The following is a 23265-nucleotide window of genomic DNA, read 5'->3' on the forward strand; positions in this document are numbered from 1 at the left end:
CCAAGTCCAGGTCCCCTGCATTGCAGGTGGATCCTTTACTGCATAAGCCGTCAGGGAAGCCCATCAGAGGCTGTAATAGGGATTAAATGGTGTAAACTGTATGAAACATTAAGCACGAAGCCTCGCTCAGAGTGAGCATTGGCCCTAAAGAGCCGGTGTGCACACATTAACACACTCACTCACACACACACCCACCTAGGGGTGAACCCTGCCTCTGCCCCTCCTGAAAGCCCCAGCACCATATTTGACCCTGCTATATTTTCAGATTTTTCAAATCCTCCCATCATCAGTGACTCTTCTGTCTACAGACAGGCATGGTTCTCCCAACAAAATGAAAACAAACAGTAAATCTCCCAACCTCTTCTCCCTGCTAACGTCACTGCTCAGCTCCATTTTTTCTCCCAGTTGCTATGTGCTTTCCCTTTGGTTTCTTTCACAGTACAACCCTTGGGCTGACTGGTTTGTATCTGTGAATATTTTCTCCTCCAGGTTTCTACCTCTGCCATTCTCCTTAAATTGATTTCTGAAAGATAACTGGTGACTTCCATCTTTCAGTTCACAGGCCTTTTCTTGGACTTCAGTTCCCCAGTCTCTGCAGGACTTGAAAAGCACTCTCCTCTTTCTCCTCCACATCCATCTCATCACTCCTGGGGCTCCCACCTGTTCCTCCCCGTTCTCCACTGGACAGCTGTTTCTACTACCCTCTCCCCCACACTTACTTATTCCTGCGCCCAGATGAGGGCACTTGTTGAGTTCCATCGTTGGTGTCCCATCGGTTTGGGGGTCTTACCCACTCTCATAGCCTCATGCATGCACAAGACCCCTAAAGAACATCTCAAGCGCCTGTCCTCTGACAAGGCTCCAGCCCTACATTCAGCAGGGTGGAGTAGGAAGAACACCAGACAGGGAGTCAGAAGTCTTGGTCCTAGCTGTACCTCCACCTGTCAATCACCTAGCCGATTCTCCTGAGATTTCTGTGCTTTGACTCCTCAGTTATAAAGGTAACACCAGACAGAAGGTTTTTAAGGTCTCCTGCAGCTTGTCAAGTATTATGAAATGACAAAATTTACAGTATCATCATCCATCCAGGTGCTCAAGCCAGAAATCTGGCTTTTAACCTTCCTATACTTTTCTCGTTTCATTACTTTCCAACACTCAGTAAGTCTAACTCTCACATACCCTTTAAATATATCCCCCCCAAAAAACACACACCCCACCCACACACACACCATCACACACTAGTTTAGGTCATGGTCATCCTTCCTCCCCGCCATCCCCAGCCTGTATCTTCCACACTGGCCTCCCAGCCTTCCTCTTGCTCTTGAACACGGCACTCTCCACACTGACGTTGAATGACCCCTCCTCAAGCACAAACCCGATCATGCCGTTTGTCTCTGCCTTCTCCCTGGCTATTACGCCCCATCTTTCAATGCCATCTCCCCTTTGAAAGCCTTCCTGGCTCTCTTGCTGTGTGTCGGCTCCATCTCTGTTAGAACGCTGCACGGCCGACCCTCCGACAGCCCTTCTCAACTGCACATGTTGCAGTCCAGCGATCTCTTTACTTGTCCGACTGCTCCCACGAGATGGTAAACTACTTGCGAAACCATGCATTAGGGATGCCCTGGTAGATTAATGGTAAAGAATCCACCTGCCAACGCTGGAGCCTTGGGTTTGATCCCTGGTCCGGGAAGACCCCACATGCCACAGAGCAACTAAGCCCGTGCCCCACCACTACTGGGCCTGTGGGTTGTAACTACTGAAGCCTGTGTGCCCTAGAGCCGGTGCCTGCAACAATGCAGAGAAGCCACTGCAAAGAGAAGCCTGCATACTGCATCTAGAAGGTGGACCCCACGTGCCACAGCTAGAGAAAGGCCCATGCAGCAACGAAGATGCAAGCATAACCAAAAATAAATAAATCAATGATTTTTTAAAAATGTGCATTAGAATTCACTCTCATATTCCCAGTGCCCAGGGCAAAGCTTGTGGATAAATAAATGGAGGCCTCAGAGCCCGGGAAAGCGATCCCTCACCTAACTAACTATTTCCTTCACATTCAATTTTCCCAGTATCCTAGTTTTCTTTGGTCATTACTTGCCAACTTATCCTCTTTCTGTGCTTTTGTATCCTTGCTACATAACTTGGCAACACCTGGCTTTTGCTTACCATTCATTTGCTCAACAAATATTGATCAAATGTCTACTCGTGCGCCAGAAGCTGTCACAAGGACGCAGCAGTGAGCAAGCGAGGTCTCTGATATCACGGTTCACTTTGGAGGAGGAGAGACAAGAGGGGAGTGTCGGGCGGTGACGGGCCACTCAGAGACCTGGACGAGGGGATGTGCAGCCAGGGATGTGGTGTCCCTCCAAGCAGGCCTCTGCGGAGCTAAGGTGTTGGGGGAAGAGCCTTGAGGCAACTGAAGATGAGGGGATAAGCCTGAAGGATCCGAAGAGGAAAGGCGGCCAATGCAGCGAGCAGAGTAGGTGGGGGATGGGGGAGTGACGAGTAGGAGGGGGGTCGCAGGGGTGGGGTGGGGTGCAGGCCGGAGAGGAAGGGCCGGCAGGGAAGGGGCCAGGGCCGGCGTCTACATGCAGTAGCGTACATGTTGCTAGACAGGTTTTCACCAGAAACACCATTTCTGTCAGGCACGCTAGCCTCCTCTTGCCTCTGGTTTCTTCTCAAATATCACCATCTCAGAGATGCCTTTCTGACCACTCTATTATGTCCGAGTCATGTATGGATGTGAGAGCTGGACTATAAAGAAAGCTGAGCGCCAAAGAATTGATGCTTTTGAACTGTGGTGTTGGAGAAGACTCTTGAGAGTCCCTTGGACTGCAAGGAGATCCAAGCAGTGCATCCTAAAGGAAATCAGCCCTGAATATTCTTTGGAAGGACTGATGCTGAAGCTGAAACTCCAATACTTTGGCTACCTGATGCAAAGAGCTGACTCATTTGAAAAGACCCTGATGCTGGGAAAGATTGAGGGCAGGAGGAGAAGGGGACGACAGAGGATGAGACGGCTGGATGGCATCACCGACTCAATGGGCATGAGTTTGGGTAGACTCCGGGAGTTAGTGATGGACAGGGAGGCCTGGTGTGCTGCGGTTCATCACAAAGAGTCGGACACGACTGAGCGACTGAACTGAACTGAACTGCGATCCCATGGACTGGAATCCACCAGACTCCTCTGTCCATGGAATTCTCCAGGCAAGAATACTGGAGTGGGTAGCCATTTCCTTCTCCAGCTGATCTTCCCGACCCAGGGACTGAACCTGGGTCTCTTGCATTGCAGGCAGATTCTTTACCATCTGAACTACTAGGGACGCCCTATTAAAAGCAAGCCCACTCCCCACCCCCACCCCCACTTTCATCTGGAGTTGGTCCTTCTCCATCCCTTCAACCTGCCTTTTTCTTCAAGGTTCTCAGCCTCACTTGATGTCATACAGTCTTCTGAATGGCTGACTTTTTTATCCACATAAGTGTGAACAGGGACTTAGCTTTTCATAGTGACATTCTGAACGACTAGACCAGTGCCAGGCACACAGTCAGAATGAGTTAATCTGACTTATATTTTAAATTTAGATCACTCTGGCTGCTGTGGGGACTATGGACTTGAGGGAGTCAAGAGTCAAAACAGAGAAACCCACAAGGAGGCTTTCACAGAGCTTCAGGTGAAAGAGAAAGATGGATGAATTACTGCTTTGGTGGTTGTGAAGCCATATAAACATCTCCTGATATTAGAAAATTAGCATGGCACGATATCTTCCAAGTCATGACTAAACACTTGTTTTCCTTATGTGGGGCTAAGAACTCATAAAAGCAGGTATTTTTATAAACTGCGATCTTGAGAAATTACTCTGACATATTTGTATATTGCTAAGATAAAAGTGATAAACTGATGGAATTTGACAAAATCTACTAATGGTAACAACTGTACATGCCCCTTAACCTAACGATTTCATTGCTAGGGATTCATTGTGTGCATTCACAAAAGTATATCACAATATCTGCAGGGAGGTTCACTCTGTCATTGCTTGTAATGTCTCCAAACTAGAAACAAGAAACTGCTCATCAGTAAGAAACTGCTTAAAAAAAAAAAAGTATATAGATATTAAATGAGAAAAGAACATTAAGATACACTGTGTGCTCAGAAAGATTTTGTTTTTGTTAAAAAATACAGATATAACATTGATGTGTCTGTGTGTGTGTACAATTTGTGATAGAAGAGAGAGAGGAAGGAGAGAAACAAATAAAAATTTAAATGATTTATAACAATATATGCAGTGGTAATCTTTTAAAGAGAAAATAGAATGGTAAGGAGTAAAGAGAAAATTTTACTTTCTCATAGACCTTTATGAATTATTTGATTTTGTTTTGAAACAAACTTGTATTTTACTTTAAAAGACCAAACAATATCCCTTTGAGATAACTAGCAGAATAATCAAGTCTAGAGGTCTCTTCAAGAAAATTAGAGATATCAAGGGACATTTCATACAAAAATGGGCCCAATAAAGGACAGAAATGGTATGGGCCTAACGGAAGCAGAAGATATTAAGAAGAGGTGGCAAGATTACACAGAAGAACTGTACAAGAAAGATCTTCATGACCCAGATAATCACGATGGTGTGATCACTCACTTAGAGCCAGACATCCTGGAATGTGAAGTCAAGTGGGCCTTAGGAAGCATCACTACGAACAAAATTAGTGGGAGTGATGGCTCTTTGAAATCCTGAAAGACGATGCCGTGAAAGTGCTGCACTCAATATGCCACCAAATTTGGAAAACTCAGCAGTGGTCACAGGGTTGGAAAAGGTCTTCATTTCAACCCCAAAGAAAGGCAATGCCAAAGAATGTTCAAACTACCGCACAATTGCACTCATCTTACATGCTAGCAAAGTAATGCTCAAAATTCTCCAAGCTGGGCTTCAACAGTACATGAACTGTGAGCTTCCAGATGTTCAAGCTGGATTTAGAAAAGGCAGAGGAACCAGAGAACAAATTGCCAACATCCGTTAGATCATTGAAAAAGCATGAGAATTCCAGAAAAACATCTCTTTCTGCTTTATCAACCTACACCAAAGCCTTTGACTGTGTGGATCACAACAAACTGGAAAATTCTGAAAGAGATGGGAATATCAGACCACCTTACCTGCCTCCTGAGAAACCTGTATGCGGGTCAAGAAGCAACAGCTAGAACTGGACATGGAACAATGGACTGGCCCAAAATTGGGAAAGAAGTATGTCAAGGCTGTATATTGTCACCCTGCTTATTTAACTTATATGCAAAGTACATCATGCGAAATGCTGGACTGGATGAAGCACAAGCTGGAATCAAGATTGCAGGGAGAAATATTAATAACCTCAAATATGGAGATGACACCACTCTTATGATAGAAAGTGAAGAGGAACTAAAGAGCCTCTTGATAAAAGTGAAAGAGGAGAGTGATAAGCTGGCTTAAAACTCAACATTCAAAAAACGAAGATCATGGCATCCGGTCCCGTCACTTCATGGCATACAAATGGGAAACAACGGAAACAGTGGCAGACTTTATTTTCTTGGGCTCTAAAATCACTGCAGATGGTGACTGCAACCATGAAATTAAAAGACACTTACTCCTTGGAAGAAAAGCTATGACCAACCTAGACAGCATATTAAAAAGCACACACATTACTTTGCTGACAAAGGTCCATATAGTCAAAGCTATGGTTTTTCCAGTAGTCATATATGGATGTGAGTTGGAGCGTAAAGCTGAGCACTTAAGAATTGATGGTTTTGAACTGTGGTGTTGGAGAAGACTCTTGCGAATCCCTTGGACTGCAAGGAGATCCAACCAGTTAATGCTAAAGGAAATCACTCCTGAATATTCACTGGAAGGACTGATGCTGAAGCTCTACTACTTAGGCTACGTGATGCAAAGAACTGACTTGTTAGAAAAGACCCTGATGCGGGGAAAGACTGAAGGCAGGAGGAGAAGGGGATGACAGAGGATGAGATGGTTGGACGGCATCACTGACTGGACGGATACGAGTTTGCACAAGCTCCGGGAGTTGGTGGAGGACAGGGAAGCCTGGCGTGCTGCAGTCCATGGGGTCACAGAGCCGGACAGGATTGAGCGACTTAACTGAACTGATTCAAGAACATATTTCATTACTTTCTGATTTTATGAACAGTAGCTCCAATGACTCCTTTATATATACTCTTCGAATAAGAACACATACAGAACATCCAGGAATTTGGATGGAATATACAGCTGAATGTGAGGCCTGTGGATACAGAGGGTCAACTGTATTCACTATTCGACACCATTTTATACAAGGGACTTGAGCATTTGTCCCCACGGGTACTGAAGGGACGATTCACTGTCAAATGCAGTGGGACAGAGGCCTTTGATTAGAAAACAGCAGACAGGGCTCATATTCCTAGGTGACTTTCCATGCTAGATGGAAGTGTTTAATTTGCAATTACACAGTCTGAAAACAATTTTCAACAAAGCTTGATGGATCTTTACCATCTCTGCTTCACTGACCACTTTTTGTTCTCAAAAAGAGCCATGAATTATTCCATTGCTTCATATGGAAGCATCTTTTAGTCTATCTTAGCTGTGCTGCCATTTAACATTAAATAAATCCTGTTTCATTAAGAAGGTGCAATCTATGCCCTAAATAAAGCTTTGTTGGCACCTAAGGAAAAGCAATAATCAAAAGTAGATATGTATCACTTCTGTATATAGAATTTATTTTACTTATACTTTAGTTACCTAATGAAAGGGAAATACCAACTCATGGTTTCTTAAGAAAAGTAGTATATGTTGCAGATTTTTAAAAATTACATTATATTCAAATAGCTCTTTCAAGGACAATTAATTATCCTGCCTTTACTTCAATCACCGGTGGACTCCGAGCTGTAACAATGTCTAAATGTTACCAAAATGGGGGGGGGGGGGGTGTGTGTGCTTTGTTTACAGACTCTGCTCTATCTAAACTATTTCTAGCTTTAGGAATGTGAAATGTTTACCACATCCACATTTTTTTTCAGTTGCAAATGTACATCTAAAGCAACTATTCTAATTACCTTTTACTGGGAAGGCACAGTTAGAATAGCTGGGTATTTTGAAAGTCAATTCAGGAGAAAAACAGAAAGCCAGGTTAAGTCCAATTAAGTGAGGTTAAACGCTGCAGGTCTAAACACACAGAGAGAACCTACCCTCAGCCCTCCTAGGCCCCACATTGTCATGTTAACAGCAGCAAACAAAAGGTTTAATGGGAGGAAAATGAAGATTATCTGTCCCACCTAAAACTAGGATAGAGGTCCTCTTTTTCAAGACCTACCCAGAGGGACACAGAACCAGATTTAACAGTATTAGTCACCCCAGGTCACTGACAATTTTCTGTGGCACCAAGACTAGAAACAGAAAACTTCAGCGTTGAAAAGAGGTATGCTGAAACAATTACTTGGTACAGTACACAGCATCTGAAGCTGGGAAAGTCGCTCAGGCGTGTCTGACTCTGTGGCCCCTTGGACTGTAGACTGGTAGGCTCCTCAGTCTGTGGAATTCTCCAGGCCAGAATACTGGAGTGGGTAGCTATTCCCTTCTCCAGGGCATCTTCCAGACCCAGGAATAGAACTGGGGATTCCTGCATTCCGGGTGGATTTTTTACCAGATGAGCTACTAGGGAAGCCCTAAAAAAATTTTATTTTATTTTATTTATTTGGCTGCACAGGGTCTTAATTGAGGTATGCAGGATCTTTGATCTTTGCTGCTGCATGTGGGATCTAGTTCCCTGACCAGGGATCAAACCTGGGCCCCCACCACTAGGAGCATGGCGCTTTAGCCACTGGGCCATCAGAGAAGTCCCTTTCCTCAGTCATGTCCAACTCTTGGTGACCCCAAAGACTTCTCTGTTCATGGGGCTTCTCCAGGCAATAGCCCTCAAAGGCAGGATCTGGAATCAGTAAAGAGATTTCTGACCACGGAGGACTGGGGCAAAGAAAAGGAAACTCACAGGAAAAACCTGAGGCTGGAAAGCGGGAGAAAACAAATGAGAAGGAGCTAGGGAGGCTGCACAGCCCATGAGACTGAGCGGAGAGGGGCACCTGCTGATCTGCTGGGGACACCGGGCCCGCAGAAGGACGGGCCTGCCCGCCAGGGCATTCTCTCGCAAGGCAATCACGATTCCAGAAGCTCAGAGCTCAAACTGTTAGTGACTCCACTTGGTAATTACTAACGCACGGAAAGCAGTGTTTTCAGAGGCAGCAGCCAGGCCTGTGGAATGCCTCTGAACTAGATGAAGCCACCAGGCTAGCAATTAAGCTAACTTTATATGGAGAGGTCTCTTGCTCAAACTTGAGTGATCCTGCTCATGTCAAGAAAGCCATTTTAGCACAAAAGTGGAAACAAGAAACTTCTGAGCCTCAATTTCAGCTCAGATGCCACCGTTGGCACCTGTGTTCTCCTAACTACAGAAGTAGGAGACCGACTCCTTCCAGGGGGTGTTACAGGGGATTAAGATTATGAAATGCTATGAAGATGAAAAGGACTGAGTCTCAGTCTTGTATCATTTGCAGGTAGGTTAACAGTCTCTGTTTCTGTGTCAGCAAACAAGTTTTCACCATTTTATCCATCTAGACATTTCAATAGCAGTCATTGCCATAGCACCTAAGTGCTTTTTACCAGACAAGCCACTGAAAGACTGCTTGGCATCTTGTCAAAATGACATGCTGCTATATCATGTGAAAGTCTGCAACAGCCTAAAAATTCGGAACAGAAGAGGACTTTTCTTCAAATTGATGATGAGTGCTATGCCTCACGACAATACTGTTTATTTCTTACAGCTGGATCACAATTTGGTGAATGAAACAGCCATCTCATCGTGTTCCACTGCACGATCACACTGAGCATTTTAAGTGCTACTTAAAAAAAAAAAAATACCAGCACAGGACTTCCCTGGTGACTCAGTGGTGAAGAGCCCACCTGCCTGAGACGCGGGTTTTGATCCCTGATCCAGGAAGATGCCACATGCCGCGGAGCAACTAAGCCCAAGAGCCACAAGTGCTGAACCCACCTCCTGCTACTGCTGAAGCCCAAATGCCATAGAGCTGGTGCTCCACATCAGGAGAAGCCACGGAAATGAGAGGCCTGAACCACAGGAGAAGGTACCACTAGGGAGAAGCCCGCACAGCGGTGAAGACCCAGCACAGCCAAAAATGCATAAACAAATAAAATTACTCTAAAAAAATCAGCATGTGTATTCCTAAACACTACAAGATCTCTAAATAAAGGGCGAGGTTCTCCCCAAAACACTAAGAGGACATCACATAATATTTGATCCTCACAACATCTCAGATCTTGGAGTACTCTGCCCACTACTTGACCTTGAGAAGTATGGAGTTCCAGCTGAGGAAGGCAGACTTGCTTGAAACAACCTCAGTTATTACACTGATTGTTTACCAAGGTCACCTAAAAACCTGAGTTGAAAAGGATAAAAAAATATTCTTAGGGAATACTTCTATAAATGCTGTGCTGAATGGCAAAACTAGGCATTTAAAGTTCACTTGAAAAAGCAGTACGTCACACATGGACCATTTATATCCATTCAGGGTAAGTTGGGAATAGAAAAAAAAGGAACAACTCTAATCTTATGAGTCTGTGGGACAAGGTTTCCAGGGTCAGTATTACACAACGTCCAAAAGGCCTTCCTCTTGTCACCATAGAATGAAAATGAAGATGGCAGGCTTTGCAAAACCATGTGAACTGCTGATTTAAAATGTGGATTAAGTGGTGATCACGAAACTGATTCAAAACTCATATGAAGAATTAAATATTTCTAGATATGTTTACATAGAAAAAAGTAACATTAATTCTATACAATGTGATTTTCTATATCTACGTGTAAATAAATGAAAGATATGTTAAGTAGACATTTGACTTACCTTCTTATATCCCTGAAGGTTTACTTATTCAAATTGGCCATGAAACTTTATTCTTTAAATCTTCTCATTGAAAAACAGTGAACACCTTATGTTTGACGAAGCCTTAGAGCAGGGCATAATATAAAGCTAGTTCTAGTGGCAATGGCACCCCACTCCAGCACTCTTGCCTGGAAAATCCCATGGATGGAGGAGCCTGGAAGGCTGCGGTCCATGGGGTCGCAAAGAGTCGGACGCGACTGAGTGACTTCACTTTCACTTTTCACTTTCATGCATTGGAGAAGGAAATGGCAACCCACTCCAGTGTTCTTGCCTGGAGAATCCCAGGGACGGGGGAGCCTGGTGGGCTGCCGTCTGTGGGGTCGCACAGGGTCGGACATGACTGAAGCGACTTAGCAGCAGCAGCTCATTACAACTTTTTTGTTAGAAAAGCGTAAATAACAAATTTCAAGAATCGTCTAAAGCTCTTGTTTTGCAATGGTTCTCAAAAACTATTTCCTAAATGGTAAATGGCTGACATGCAAGACAATTATGAGAAGGCACACATGTGGATAGGTTTGGAACGACAGGATCAGAACATAAATTCCTCATGTGGTATGGGCTTCCCAGGAGTGGGTAAACTGAACTCAGCCCGTCTCCCTTGAAAGATGGTGCCCTGTGAGCCTGGCAGGTGCCATTCAAGGGCAACAGCGCTGAGAACCAGATTCTTACATCAGTAACAGATCCAAACAAAACTCTAGCCAGTGCCGTGGCAAACTGTGTGCGGGGGTCACGACATCATATTCATCTTGATTTATGTCTTCTGAGGACAGCTACGTGGCAGATGGCAGGAAGGGGTACCTCTTTCGAACTGGCATGGAGATGCCCTATGAGCTCCGGCAGAAGATCTTCTCCAGGCACACAAATGTGAGGAATCAATTTCACACCAACCAACACTTGCTAGTGTAGGAGATGAGCGTGGATGCAAATAAACGACTAACAGGATTTACCTTATAGATCCCGAAGAAGCCCAAGTCCCTGACGACGGACAGAGCGCTGACTCGGGGCCCCGTGGTGATCTCTCCAGCCACTTGCAAACGGATCTTGACAATTTCCAAAGGGTTGGTGAAAATCACCTGGGAACCCCCCGCCTAAAAAAGGAGGAAAACAAAAGATTTAGTATAAAGCAGGGTGGTTCAGGAAGAGATGAGTGATTCTCCTCAAAGGAGCTCAGAATATTCTATTCTCAATACACTGGAGTTTAAGTTCTTGCCCCGACAATTAAAACAGCCATTATGAGTTTGAATCAAAACACAGTGACTGCCTGGGAGGACTTGGGTCAGGCTCTGTTTCCTTCACGTGGAGGCTGGACGAGGGCAGACACCAGAGACCTGGTCCAACACAGAGACTCCTGTTGGCCTCCCCCAAGTCCTCACACTACAATGACAAACATTCCTTGAAGCACAATCAACTGCCACCACAAGACTCAAAGCCAAGCACACAAAGGCAGCCATGAAATGAAAGTCAAGTGGTGTCCAATTAGAGAGACCCGACTGTGCCTTCCTCAGCACGGGAAGGGGGCAAGAACACGGGCTTTCCCATGATTTTTTTCTTTTTTATTAACACTTCACAATTCTGTCACTATTTCAATAATTGCCAGAGAACATGCAAACTTAGATGAAAGCTATCTTTTTTTTTTTTTTTTACTTTTCTTAAAAAATCACATCCCTCATCAAACACCATTTTATGGACTTACGCATTATTAGATTTTATTTATGTATTAACCTGTGTATGGAATTGCTCTTTTCAAACAAGATAAATGTCAAAGTAGTAAAAAAAAAAAATATGCATTAAATCAATTACAGCCAAAACTATGAACAACATGTGTTCATTCTGGCAAATGGGTGGATGCCACACCTCCAAGATCATCTGTGGAAATCTCTAAAGTGCACACTCTAAGGGAAATTCTAAGCTATTTTGAAGCTATAAGCCTACATTTATTATAAGCAATTACATTCTTACTATACTTCAACTTGTTATTCCCTGTCTCAAACCCATTACATTTTTATATCTTCCAAACTAAGCTTGACACACGAATGTAGTTCAGAATCTTCATTACGTAGCCACATCACCAAACCAGACCACAGACACGGTGCTGACATTGACAGCTTAGCAGATGCTATTGTGGTAACAGGCACAGCTTGGGTCAATTTCGTACCAAACTACTTCTTGCTAGAGTCTCTGAGCCCTCAGAAAATGGCTTGTATTAGTCAAAAGCAGTTCTAGGAATGGCCTCTGAAGTATTGTTTAACACCTGGAAATAAAAATCAGAAGCAACATAAATATGCAGTGGGAAGGGATAGATTAAATGCACTTGCGTATGTGCCTGCAATGAGATATTATGCTGCCAATAAAAATAAGGTGGAAGATATTCAATATGCATTAGAAACAAAAACTCTCAGATGTGTAAACACATGCATGTCTCGCTCCCTATTATCCCCGACCATCACATAGCAGGGATACAGTACACTGGTAACAGACGGTTTATTTTCTTTTCTGCTATACTTTTTGTTTCTTCCACGTAGACCATGTCATGCTTCCATAAAGAAAAATAAATACTGCTGCACAACTTATCTGAGAGGTAATGTTAACCAAAAAAAAGAAACAAAGTAAAATGTTCATCCTTTAACTGTCTAAATCAAATCATCTTTCCATTTTTACCAAACTTAGTCAAGACACACATTCTTAAAAACAGTCTGGGATGTTCCTCTCTCCACCCATATAAACTACAGAGAAGGTAGTCTTCACCTCTGTCTAGACAGCCACCGACTCCCTGTCTGTACTTGCTTATATCATGTTTCACCCATCATCTTCATCTCTCCTCGGTGACTAAGGAAGTTGTAGAAAAAATCTGGTTTGGATTCATGAAAAGACCCACGGAAGGCCCCTCTCCAGGGGGAAGGAGGGCCTGTTGGGGTCTTCCGTCCACACGAAGCCATGCTACTTCCCCTGCTCTGGGCTCAGAACAGCCACACCTTGCTCACATGCCTGCGACCTGCCGGTGGGCCAGAAGACCGACCCCTGCCCGTCTACAGCCCTGGACTATTTTGTGAGTTTGCACCTGCATCTTTCCAAGTGACAGGGAGGGAGTTGCCTAAGGGAAGGCAAAACGAAGAGATAAAAGGGACCTGGCCTGGTACCAGGGCTGAGGGCACAGTAAAGGACTGTGTTTGTGCTTCTGGACTTGAGTTTTCATGTTGCAAAAATAAATAAATATTTAAAAACTGTTCCATGCGGCAGCACTGCTGGGAAGGATTTGCTGAGCTGGAATTAGCCCGAGGTTGACTTTTAAGAGCTCAAAAGTAGGGAAGACCATGTTCACCAAGGGTAGAATAGAGAGCAGTCAGCGCACATGTACATGGATCTTCCAGAAGAACAGAACAGAAATCCAACGCACACTCACCACGTGCTTCCAAGAGCGGTTAAGGGGCAGTTGAACATTACGTGTGACGACGGAGCCTCCGTCACTACTAGTCAGACCATCTCACTTGTCACGAGGATCAAAGAGATGGTGGATGTAGAGCAGCCGGCACAGTGCTGTGATTCTAAACACACTGGTTTCCTGTCCTCGAGCTCTCAGACTGATGACTGTCCTCCCTGGTTGCATGTTATGGCTGCGTGAAAGCTTTTCAAAAGCAGTGACTCCTAGATCTTACTGTTGGCGAATTAAATGAGAATTTCTGCATCTGCCCCCCCCATGTGATTAAAATGTGCAGTGAGAGTTGAGAATCATTTTACTTCACTACATCATCTCTAGGCTGCCTTTCAACTCTGAGAGGCTGCTTAAAGGGCTTAAGGCTTTGATTTCTAATTCCAGTTTTCTACATACTTACAGAGAGTAACATTTACGTGTTTTACATCTAAACTTCTAGCAAACCTTTTATACATATCCAAGTAGTAATAACATTATTGAAGGTTATGATGTTTAGGTATAGAATTGCTATCTTATTCATTACCTTTGCTGTTGTTGTCTAGTTGCTAAATTGGGTCTGACTCTTTAGCAACCCCAGGGACTGCAGCCCGCCAGGCTCCTCTGCCTGCCAAGAATACTGAAGTGGGCTGTCATTTCCTTCTCCACAGGATCTTCCTGACCCGGGGATCGAACCCACATCTCCTGCATGGCAGGCAGATTCTTTACCGCTGAGCCACCAGGGAAGCCCATTCATTATCTTATAAATAATACCCACAAAAGTCAATATTATATACAATAAAATAAGAAAGAATACTCAGTTCCCTTGACTCCAAGCCAACTGACAGATATCAATCTCTCAGGGCAGCACAGTGAAGTCTATCACTAAGGATGATGCAAAAGTTCCTTTCAGAGAGCTGCAGAAAATAGGGGCAGTGGGGAGAAAAGGGTGCAGTGATACTAGGGAAAAATGATGATGTGCTCATTACCTCTGGGGCTTCAGAAAGAAAGAACCTACAGACTCAAAGTGGCACGCTGCAGTGGGGCTGAAGATGAATCGGTCCTTTGGAGTCAAACTAGAAGGAAATGAGAGACACCGAGGCACCAAGGGAAGATACTTATCATCAGATGCACGGGGTCCGGGCACTACCACGACCCGATCACTGAACGGGACGCTACGGCCGCTCTTCAGCCTCCTGGCCTATTGTCCATTCACAGCGCCTTCCCCACATCCCGCCTCTGCAGAGATCAAAGACAGCTGAATCTGCAGACAGCGGACAGGAACACCTATTGTGCATGTGATGTCTCCATGTCCCTCATCACTTGAAGCCTCTGGCTGTGAAGATACTGCTTTTTGTATGTGTACAAATTTGTCACAAAGCACCTCCCTGTGACTTTCTGGACTCTGTGGCAAGCAGGCCAGGTGACAGTTTTCCACATTAGAACCAGCTCCACGTGGCATAAAATATTTACAATGAGGACGCTGACTTGTTTTTAGGCTTCTCAGCATAGTCCTTATGATTGAAATCTTAGTTAATATCCAGTTTCTGGATATTAGTTAATATCTAGTATCCACCTAAACAGAAACTCACATACCTATTGCAGATTCACTTCTGAGGCTTGATCATTCATTCATGCATTTATTCAACAAATTAAAATATATATATATATATATATATATGTATTTGGCTGTGCTGGGTCTTAGCTGAGGCATGTGGGATCTAGTTCTTTGATCAGGAATCAAACATGGGTTTCCTGCATTGGGAGCCCATAGTCTTAGCCACTGGACCACCAAGAAGTCCCAATTCGCCAAATATTTTTAAGCAATCAGGTTCCAAGTTTGTCCTAGCAACAGTAAGGACACAAGATCAGTGAGAGAGCATTCCTGTTCTCAAGGAGTTTTAAAGGGGACTGGAGGTAATAAACATTCATGAAGCATTCATCACAGGCTATTAGGGTGTTGTTTTGCATGTATCAATATTCTATATGCTTTCTGTTCACTCAAGAAACAGGTATTTTTTTCCTCCAGATTTTATGTAAGAGGAAACCGAGGCATAGAAAGATGGAAGCAGGTATTATGGGCTGAACAGTGTTCCACCAGAATTCATATATTAAAGTCTTAGCCCTTAGTATCTTAGAATGTGACTAAAATCAAACATAGGACTTTATAAAAACTAATTAAGGTAAACTGAAATCCTGTGGGTAGGCCCTAATCCAATGTGACTGGTGTCCTTAGATACACACTCAGGTATATACAGAGAAAGGACTGTGAGGAGCAGAGCAAGAAGGCAACCATCTTCAAGCGAAGAGGAGCCTCAGAAGAAACCTACCCTGCTGACACCTTGATCTTGGACTTCCAGCCTTCAGAAATGCGAGAAAAGAAATTTACCCTGTCACCCCACCCGTGGCATTCTGTTATGGCAGCTCTAACAAACTAATACAGCAACTGACATGTCAGAGCTACACAACCAACAGGCAGAAGGAAGGGTTTCTACTGAGTCCAAGAAATATATCCCTTATGAATAAAAAAAATGGCACATAAGATAAATATGTGGTATGCAACTCAAAGGAGGGAAAGATTTCTGTGAGCTTGGAAAATCTGGGGAGGTGGTAAAGTGCATAAGGAGATAACAGGTGCATAGATGTTTTTAAAGTTGATAAAGTTTCATTTGTCTAATCTTGCTCCCGTGCCCTTGGTGTCATATCAAGAGATCACTGCCAAATCCAACATCATGAAGTTTTTCCCCTGTTTTCTTCTAGTAGTTTTATGGTTTCAGGTCTTACATTTAATGTAAGGTAAGGGTCCAAATTAATTTTTTTCCATGTGGATATCTGTTTTTCCCAAGAGCTTCCCAGGTGGGAAAGAACCTGCCTGCAAATGCAAGAGACATAAACGATGGGGGTTCCATCCCTGAGTTGGGAAGATCCCCTGGAGGAGGGCACGGGGACCCATTCTAGTATTCTTGCCCAGAGAATCCCATGGACAGAGGAGTCTGGCAGGCCACCGTCCGTAGGGTCACGAAGAGTTGGACATGACTTAGGTGACTTAGCATGCATGCATATTCAGTTTTCTCAACATAATTTGCTGGAAAAAACCATTCTTTCTCCCACGGTGTGGTCTTGCCACTTCTGTTGAAGATCATTTGACCATATGCACAAGGATGTGTTTCTCAGTTCTCTATTCTATTCCATTAGCTTAATATGCCTGTTTTTATGCCAGTATCATGCTGTTTGATTACTGTGGCTTTGTATAACTTGTCCTATTTTTTTTAAACACCTTTTCCTTTTTACTGCTTGATGCATTTTACAACAGATATCACATAACCTAATTTTTACCTCTACATGATTCAGTATGGCTCCCTAAATGTGCGGACATTTTCTAACAAAATCACAGTATTATTTTCACTCATAATAAAATTGGCAATATTTCTTTGGTATCATCTCATACCTAGTCCAAAGTTAAAAAAATACAAATTGGCTCCAAAATGTGTTTATTGGTTTGTTTGAATCAAGATGTAAACAAGGTTTCCACTTTAACTTGATTATATCTCTAAGTTCCTTTTTTTAAAGATGAATATTAAAAGTATTTTATGCCAAAATGTCCATCAGCCAATGAATATACAAAGAAAAAGTGGGAAATACATACACTGGACTATTATTTAGGGAAGAAATCCTGTCACATGCTACAACATGGATGAACCTCAAGGACAAATTCATAGAAAGCTATGGTTTCCAGGGATTGGTGGAAGGAAGAAATGAGAAATTGTTCCAAGAGCAGAGTTTCAGTTTTTTAAGATGAAAAACTTCTAGAGATTTGTTGCATAGCTGTATGCATACAGTTAACACTACTAAATTGTACAATTAAGAATGGTTAAGGGCTTCCCTAGTGGTACAATGGATAGGAATCTGCTTGCCAACGCTAGGGACACGGGCCCGATCCCTGGTCCGAGAGGATCCTATACGCAACAGGCAACTGAAGACCACGTGCCGCAACTACTGAGCCCACACACCAAGAGCCGGGCTCTGCAAGGAGAGAAGCCGCCACAATGAGAGACCTGGGCAGTGCAACAGAGTAGCCCCCACTCACGGCAGCGAGAAAGCCCTCACACAGCAGCGAAAACCCAGCGCAATCTAAATTAATAAATAAGTCAAGAAAAGAGAATGGTTAAGACGGTAAATTATATGTCATGTGTTTTTGCCACAACTAAAATAAAAAAATAAAAAACAGAATTGGTGAAAAAAAGAAAAAAGAAGATAACATGTAAACTGGTCTCTGAACTGCAGTTAGGATTTAGGAAATCCAGGCAGAGAAAGACACAGTCCCCCTGACAAGAGCTTCCGCCACACTCAGAAGGGAAATGAAACCAGCAGCACACTTGTCCAAAGAGAGTCTAATAAGGATAATTACGATGAAATCAACATGACCATCTCGGAACATCCTCTGAGGGCTTGCTAAAAGCTCTGTTAGACTTTCTCTTTGGGTCCTCAAAACATCATCAGATAGGTGATAATACTATCCCCATTTTATAAGTGAGCAAGTGAGACTGAAAGGTCATGTACCTTGCCAGAGGTCACACAGCTAAGAAGGGGAAGCCTGGATTCAAACCAGACCTGCTGGACGCCAGAGCCTGAGCACTGCTTATCATGGGAGCATGGAAGAATCATCACTTCAGATGGCTGGAAGGGGTATGAGACAGTATGGTGGAAAATAAGGCTACTGGGGCCAGTGCGTGCAAGGCCTGCACTGCTAACCTTGGTGAGTGGAGCTGCCCCCTGGGGAGGTGCCTGGGTGTGAGCCTGTGGTGGGAGGGAAGCTGGTAAGTGAAGTTTAGGAGCCGGCCAGTGTTGGGACTAGTATCTAGGTCTCTGGTGACTGGCAGCAAAGTGAAAGTGAAACTCGCTCAGTTGTGTCCAACTGTGTGACCCCGTGAACTATACAGTCCATGGAATTCTCCAGGCCAGAATACTGGAGTGGGTAGCCTTTTCCTTCTCCAGGGGATCTTCGCAACCCAGGGATCAAACCCAGGTCTCCCACATTGCAGGCAGATTCTTTACCAGCTGGGCCACAAGGGAAATCCAAGAATACTGGAGTGGGTAGCCTATCCCTTCTCCAGGGAATATTCCCGACCCAGGGATTAAACCAGGGTCTCCTGCATTGCAGGCGGATTCTAACCAACTGAGCTATGAGGGGAGAGTTTACTAGAAGGGAGAACCCCTGAGGCAGGGATAAAAACCAAGCATTTAGCGGACTAGGTGAGAGAGAAGAAAAGCCAGAATTAAAACAATTACACTGGTAATGAGGTGGGGGGGGGGGGTGTGCTCAATCACTAAGCTGTGTCTGACTTTTTCCACCCCGTGGACTATAGCCCACCAGGCTCCTCTGTCCATGGACTTCTCCAGGCAAGAATACTGGAGTGGGTTGCCTCCAAGGGAACCCTCCTCCAGGGGATCTTCCCTACTCAGGGATCGGACTCACATCTCGTGTCTTCTGCATTCACAGGCAGGTTCTTTACCGCCAAGCTATCAGGGAAGCCCTGAGATGGGCGGTAGGGTGACGCAGTAGAGATCAGCAGGGCTTGGAGCTGAATGTGGGGCTGAAAGTGGGTAGGATCAGAGAAAGGATCTGAGTTTTTGCATATGTGTAAAATGGATGAACAAAGAGACCTAGAGAAATGACACATTCAAAAGGCAGTAAAAGGGCGAGTTGGGAATTAAGGACTGTGACACGGATGAGGGCATCATCCTACGTATGTGCTTCCTGAAGGCGAGGGTTTATATGGGGTGAAAGGAAGATGAAACACCCAGGATAGAGGGCATCCTTGGTGGTTCAGAGGTAAACAATCTGCCTGCTAATGCAGAAGACACGGGTTTGAACCCTGGGTTGGGAAGAACCCCTGAAGGAGGAAATGGCAATCCACTCCAGTGTCCTGGCCTGGAGAATCCCATGGTCTTAGGAACCTGGGGGGTGACTGTCGATGGAGTCGCAAGGAGTCAGACACAATTAAGCGACTAAGCAACAACAAAGAGCTAAGAAATGATGAGACCCTCCAGCTGTATACCACAGTGCAGTGTGACCCAGGCACAGACGTCAAGAAAGGGGCTTCCCAAAGGGAGAAGGCAGCCAGCCGAGGCTGCTGAGACAGGGAGGTGAAGTCCAGTGCGTGCAGAGACCTGTGACTGCAGAGGGAGGCTGAGAAAATAGAGCTCCTGTCATCTCCATTTCTCAAGGGAAGGGGAGAAAGAGAGAATGCTAGTCATTTACGGAAGCAAGCAAGGTGGAATGAAAATTTATTTAGGGTCTTAAGGAGAAAAAGATCTAGGGAGAGTGAAAAGATAAACAGATAATTATGTTACACTTAAGCAGAACAGCACAAGTTCTGAGGCGAGGAGGAAGAGTGGAAGGGAGTTTTGTAAAGCTTGTAGATTTGCTTTAATGACACACACAGAGCTGTGGGATAATTTCGATTCACAGCAGAAACTGACAATTATTAGTCTTAGTTTTACTATGTAGCCTTCAAAGATACAGAAAATAGAATCAAATGGATCAGGATTTGGCGTAAGGAGCCACAACTCAAGTTCTAAAGCATAAACGAAAACAACGTTAGAGCCCTAAGAAGCAGCAGCAGAGCTACGCTCTGGCTCTCCAGTGAAATTACGGCGAAGTCAGTCTGACCTGCAACATAGATGAGAGGACGAAGCTGTTAGTGACATCCAAGGATGAGCTCAAGGCCACTGCTCGTGCTTTCAAGCCCTCCACCCAAAGACTGGAAGATGCAGCCGGCAGCCAGTTTAAACACTACATAGGGCTGTTATGATCATGGCATCCAGCCCCACCACTCCATGGCAAACAGGGAAAGTGGAGACAGTGAAAGATTTTATTTTGCGGGGCTCCAAAATCACTGTGGGTGGTGACTGCAGCCATGAGATTTAAAAGATGTGTGCTCCTTGGGAGAAAAGTTATGACACACCTAGACAGTGCATTAAAAAGTAGAGGCAAAAAAATAAACAAGTAAAAAGCCGAGACATCACTTTGCCGATAAAGGTCCATCTAGTCAAAGCTATGGTTTTTCCAGCAGTCATGTATGGATGTGAGAGTTGGACTAAGAAGGCCGAGCACTAAGAATTGATGCCTTCGAACTGTGGTGCTGGAAAAGACTCTTGAGAGTCCCTTGGACTGCAAGGAGATCCAACCAGTCCATCCTAAAGGACATCAGTCCTGGGTGTTCATTGGAAGGACTGATGCTGAAGCTGAAACTCCAATACTTTGGCCAACTGATGTGAAGAGCTGACTTATTTGAAAAGACCCTGATGCTGGGAAAGATTGAGGGCAGGAGGAACAGGGGGCAACAGAGGATGAGATGGCTGGATGGCATCACGATGGACGTGAGTTTGAGCAAACTCCGAGAGAGAGTGCAGAACAGGAAAACCTGGTATGTTGCAGTCCACTGGGTCACAAAGAGTCAGACGTGATTTAGCTACTGAACAACAACAAAGAGTTGTAACCATTTCATAGACTCATTGTGAGGACTAAATAAAATAGTATGTACCAACAGCCAGCACACTGCCCGACACAGGGCAGCTGCTCAGGAAATGGGGGGGGGGGGGCTGCTGGGAGTCAGTGTGGCCCCATGATAGACAGTCGAGGCTCTGACAAACTTCTTACATGCTCAAAACTTACTTCCCCGTAAAATGGACACAGTGACATGAATGCTCTTCATGCTTCTAACGTGCCAACTGTAGAGTCAGGTGTACGAGAATAAACGAAACTGACAAAGATCCTCACCCTCATGGAGCCCACATGTGGGGTGTTCTTTAGAGGGTGATGAGAGGAGAACATGGGAACAAGTACTGGAAGCACCAAGTTGGTACCAGATTGGTTTTTGGTACCAAAACCAGAGCCAAGCACCAGCACACCACAGGGGTCCATCAGTGGTACCATTAACAAATACACGACGGAACTCTGTCTGGGTGAATTTAGGTTAAACAAGCCCTTTTAAAGCCAGTACAATTGAGTTTTCAAGTTTTTCTTTCCTAGGAACTTGCAAGTTAAACCTTCTTTCATAGGAAAGCACAGTCATACTCAGGATTCATAGGAAGTGGCCGCATCAGGTCAAACAAAGGGAGAGTAAAAAAAGGATGGAAAGAACTCCTCTAACTGAGTGAGAGGTGATGCTGTAGAGCTCAGCATAACCTGATGGCTTTTATCTTATACAAATCCATTCAATTACATTTAATGAAATTCAAGCTAACATTCAGTACATTCTGGGCACTTTTCCATTTTGAAGTTGTTTTTTTTCCTAACTGAGGAACTGTTAATCATCACGTCCTGGTAAAAATGACAATCGCTCGGTAGATAGCCAGCACAGATTGTAACACTATTTGTGGGCTGGTCTCTGTTCTTTTAGGTGTGGGCTGCTCTCAACAGCTGGTAAGTCACTGTGGAAATGTATACAGAAGGGACTGAGAAAGAGACTAGATTGAGCGCAGTACAGAAGAGCTTCCCCTGCCGAAAACGACGCACCGTGTACTCCTTCTGATCAGGGGATACGACTGCTAGAAGGGAAAGGCAACACAATCACCCTTAATGTTCAAGATCAAGTTCTAATATTTGGCTTTTAAAGCCATCCCAAGAGGATGCTAGGGTTTATGGCGGCACTAGTGATAAAGAATAAACCTGCCAATATAGAAGACCTCAGAGACACAAGTTAGATTCCTGGATCAAGAAGATCCCCTGGAGAAGGAAACGGCAACTCACTCCAGTGCTCTTGCCTGGAGAATCCCATGAACAGAGGAGCCTGGGGGGTTGCAGTCCATGGGGTCAACACAAAGAGTTGGACATGAATGAGGCAAAAGGGAAGAGCACAAGTGGATGCTAGACTCCTGATCCTGCCACCGACACAAATAAAAGCGCACATCTCCATATGACAGTTGTAGCTGCAAGAGTCCCTCTGAAGTCTGTGATCTTCATAAACTCATTTCTGCTTCCAGGAGGGCTGAGACAACCAGAAAGGGGCGTGGGGCTATGGAAGCTACAACTATGCCAGCATGAAGCCGGCGCACCACGCTTCTCAAGTGAATGGCGCTCTATCAACACAAAGCATCATTCTTTCCAAACACCCTAATTTTTCCCATGATACGGTCCTCAAGGCTCGAAGTAAAGTATAGGTTTTTTCCTTCTAATACCCCCTCTCTGAAATGGGCTAGACAGTCTGCAAAGAACCTAAAATGTGGCTTCTCTCATAGCTCTTGCTCAGTGCCAAGTGCTTCTGTCAGCGTGACTTTTTCTTCTCTTTCTCCCACGTTTGCCACCCAAATTCCTTCTGCCATACTATAGGATTTATTTCATTATTAACACTTCTGATCTGCATAGTTAACTTTATTCAGGGAAGAAATACTTCTCTCTTAAAAACAGAATTTCAAGAAATCAAATATTTAGCAAGGCAACAGTATCTAGAATCTTAATGTACTGCCCAAATTCTCTACTCCAAGAACAGTGCTCTTCACTGAAATGTAACTTATTTTAGGGCCAGTGATTATGATCAAGTAGGTTTTAAAGTTATATGGGAATGGAGAATTTCCTGATAGTCCAGTGGTTAGGACTTGGAGCTTTCACTGCCAGGCTCCATCCAGGTTCAACCCCAGGTTGGGGAACTAAGATCTCTCAAACTGCATGGTGGGAACAAACAAACGAAAAAGCTACAGAGGAATTATGGAGAAGACGATGCACCCCACTCCAGTACTCTTGCCTGGAAAATCCCATGGACGGAGGAGCCTGGTGGGCTGCAGTCCAAGGGGTTGGAAAGAGTCGGACACAACTAAGCAACTTCACTTTCACTTTTCACTTTCATGCATTGGAGGAGGAAATGGCAACCCGCTCCAATGTTCTTGCCTG

General features: G+C 44.4%; 1 protein-coding gene across 2 annotated transcripts in view; it reads right to left on the reverse strand.

Moving 5' to 3' along the window:
* Positions 1 to 23265, reverse strand: part of SLC25A13 (solute carrier family 25 member 13) — a 224425-nt gene that overhangs the window by 28815 nt on the left and 172345 nt on the right. For both annotated transcript variants that reach the window (XM_065939668.1, XM_065939667.1), the window contains exon 14: positions 10915 to 11055. In XM_065939668.1, coding sequence (XP_065795740.1) covers positions 10915 to 11055 — 141 coding nt within the window. The remainder of the gene's footprint in view (positions 1 to 10914; positions 11056 to 23265) is intronic.

The sequence above is a fragment of the Muntiacus reevesi genome, chromosome 6 (assembly GCF_963930625.1).
Source record: "Muntiacus reevesi chromosome 6, mMunRee1.1, whole genome shotgun sequence".
NCBI lineage: Eukaryota > Metazoa > Chordata > Mammalia > Artiodactyla > Cervidae > Muntiacus > Muntiacus reevesi.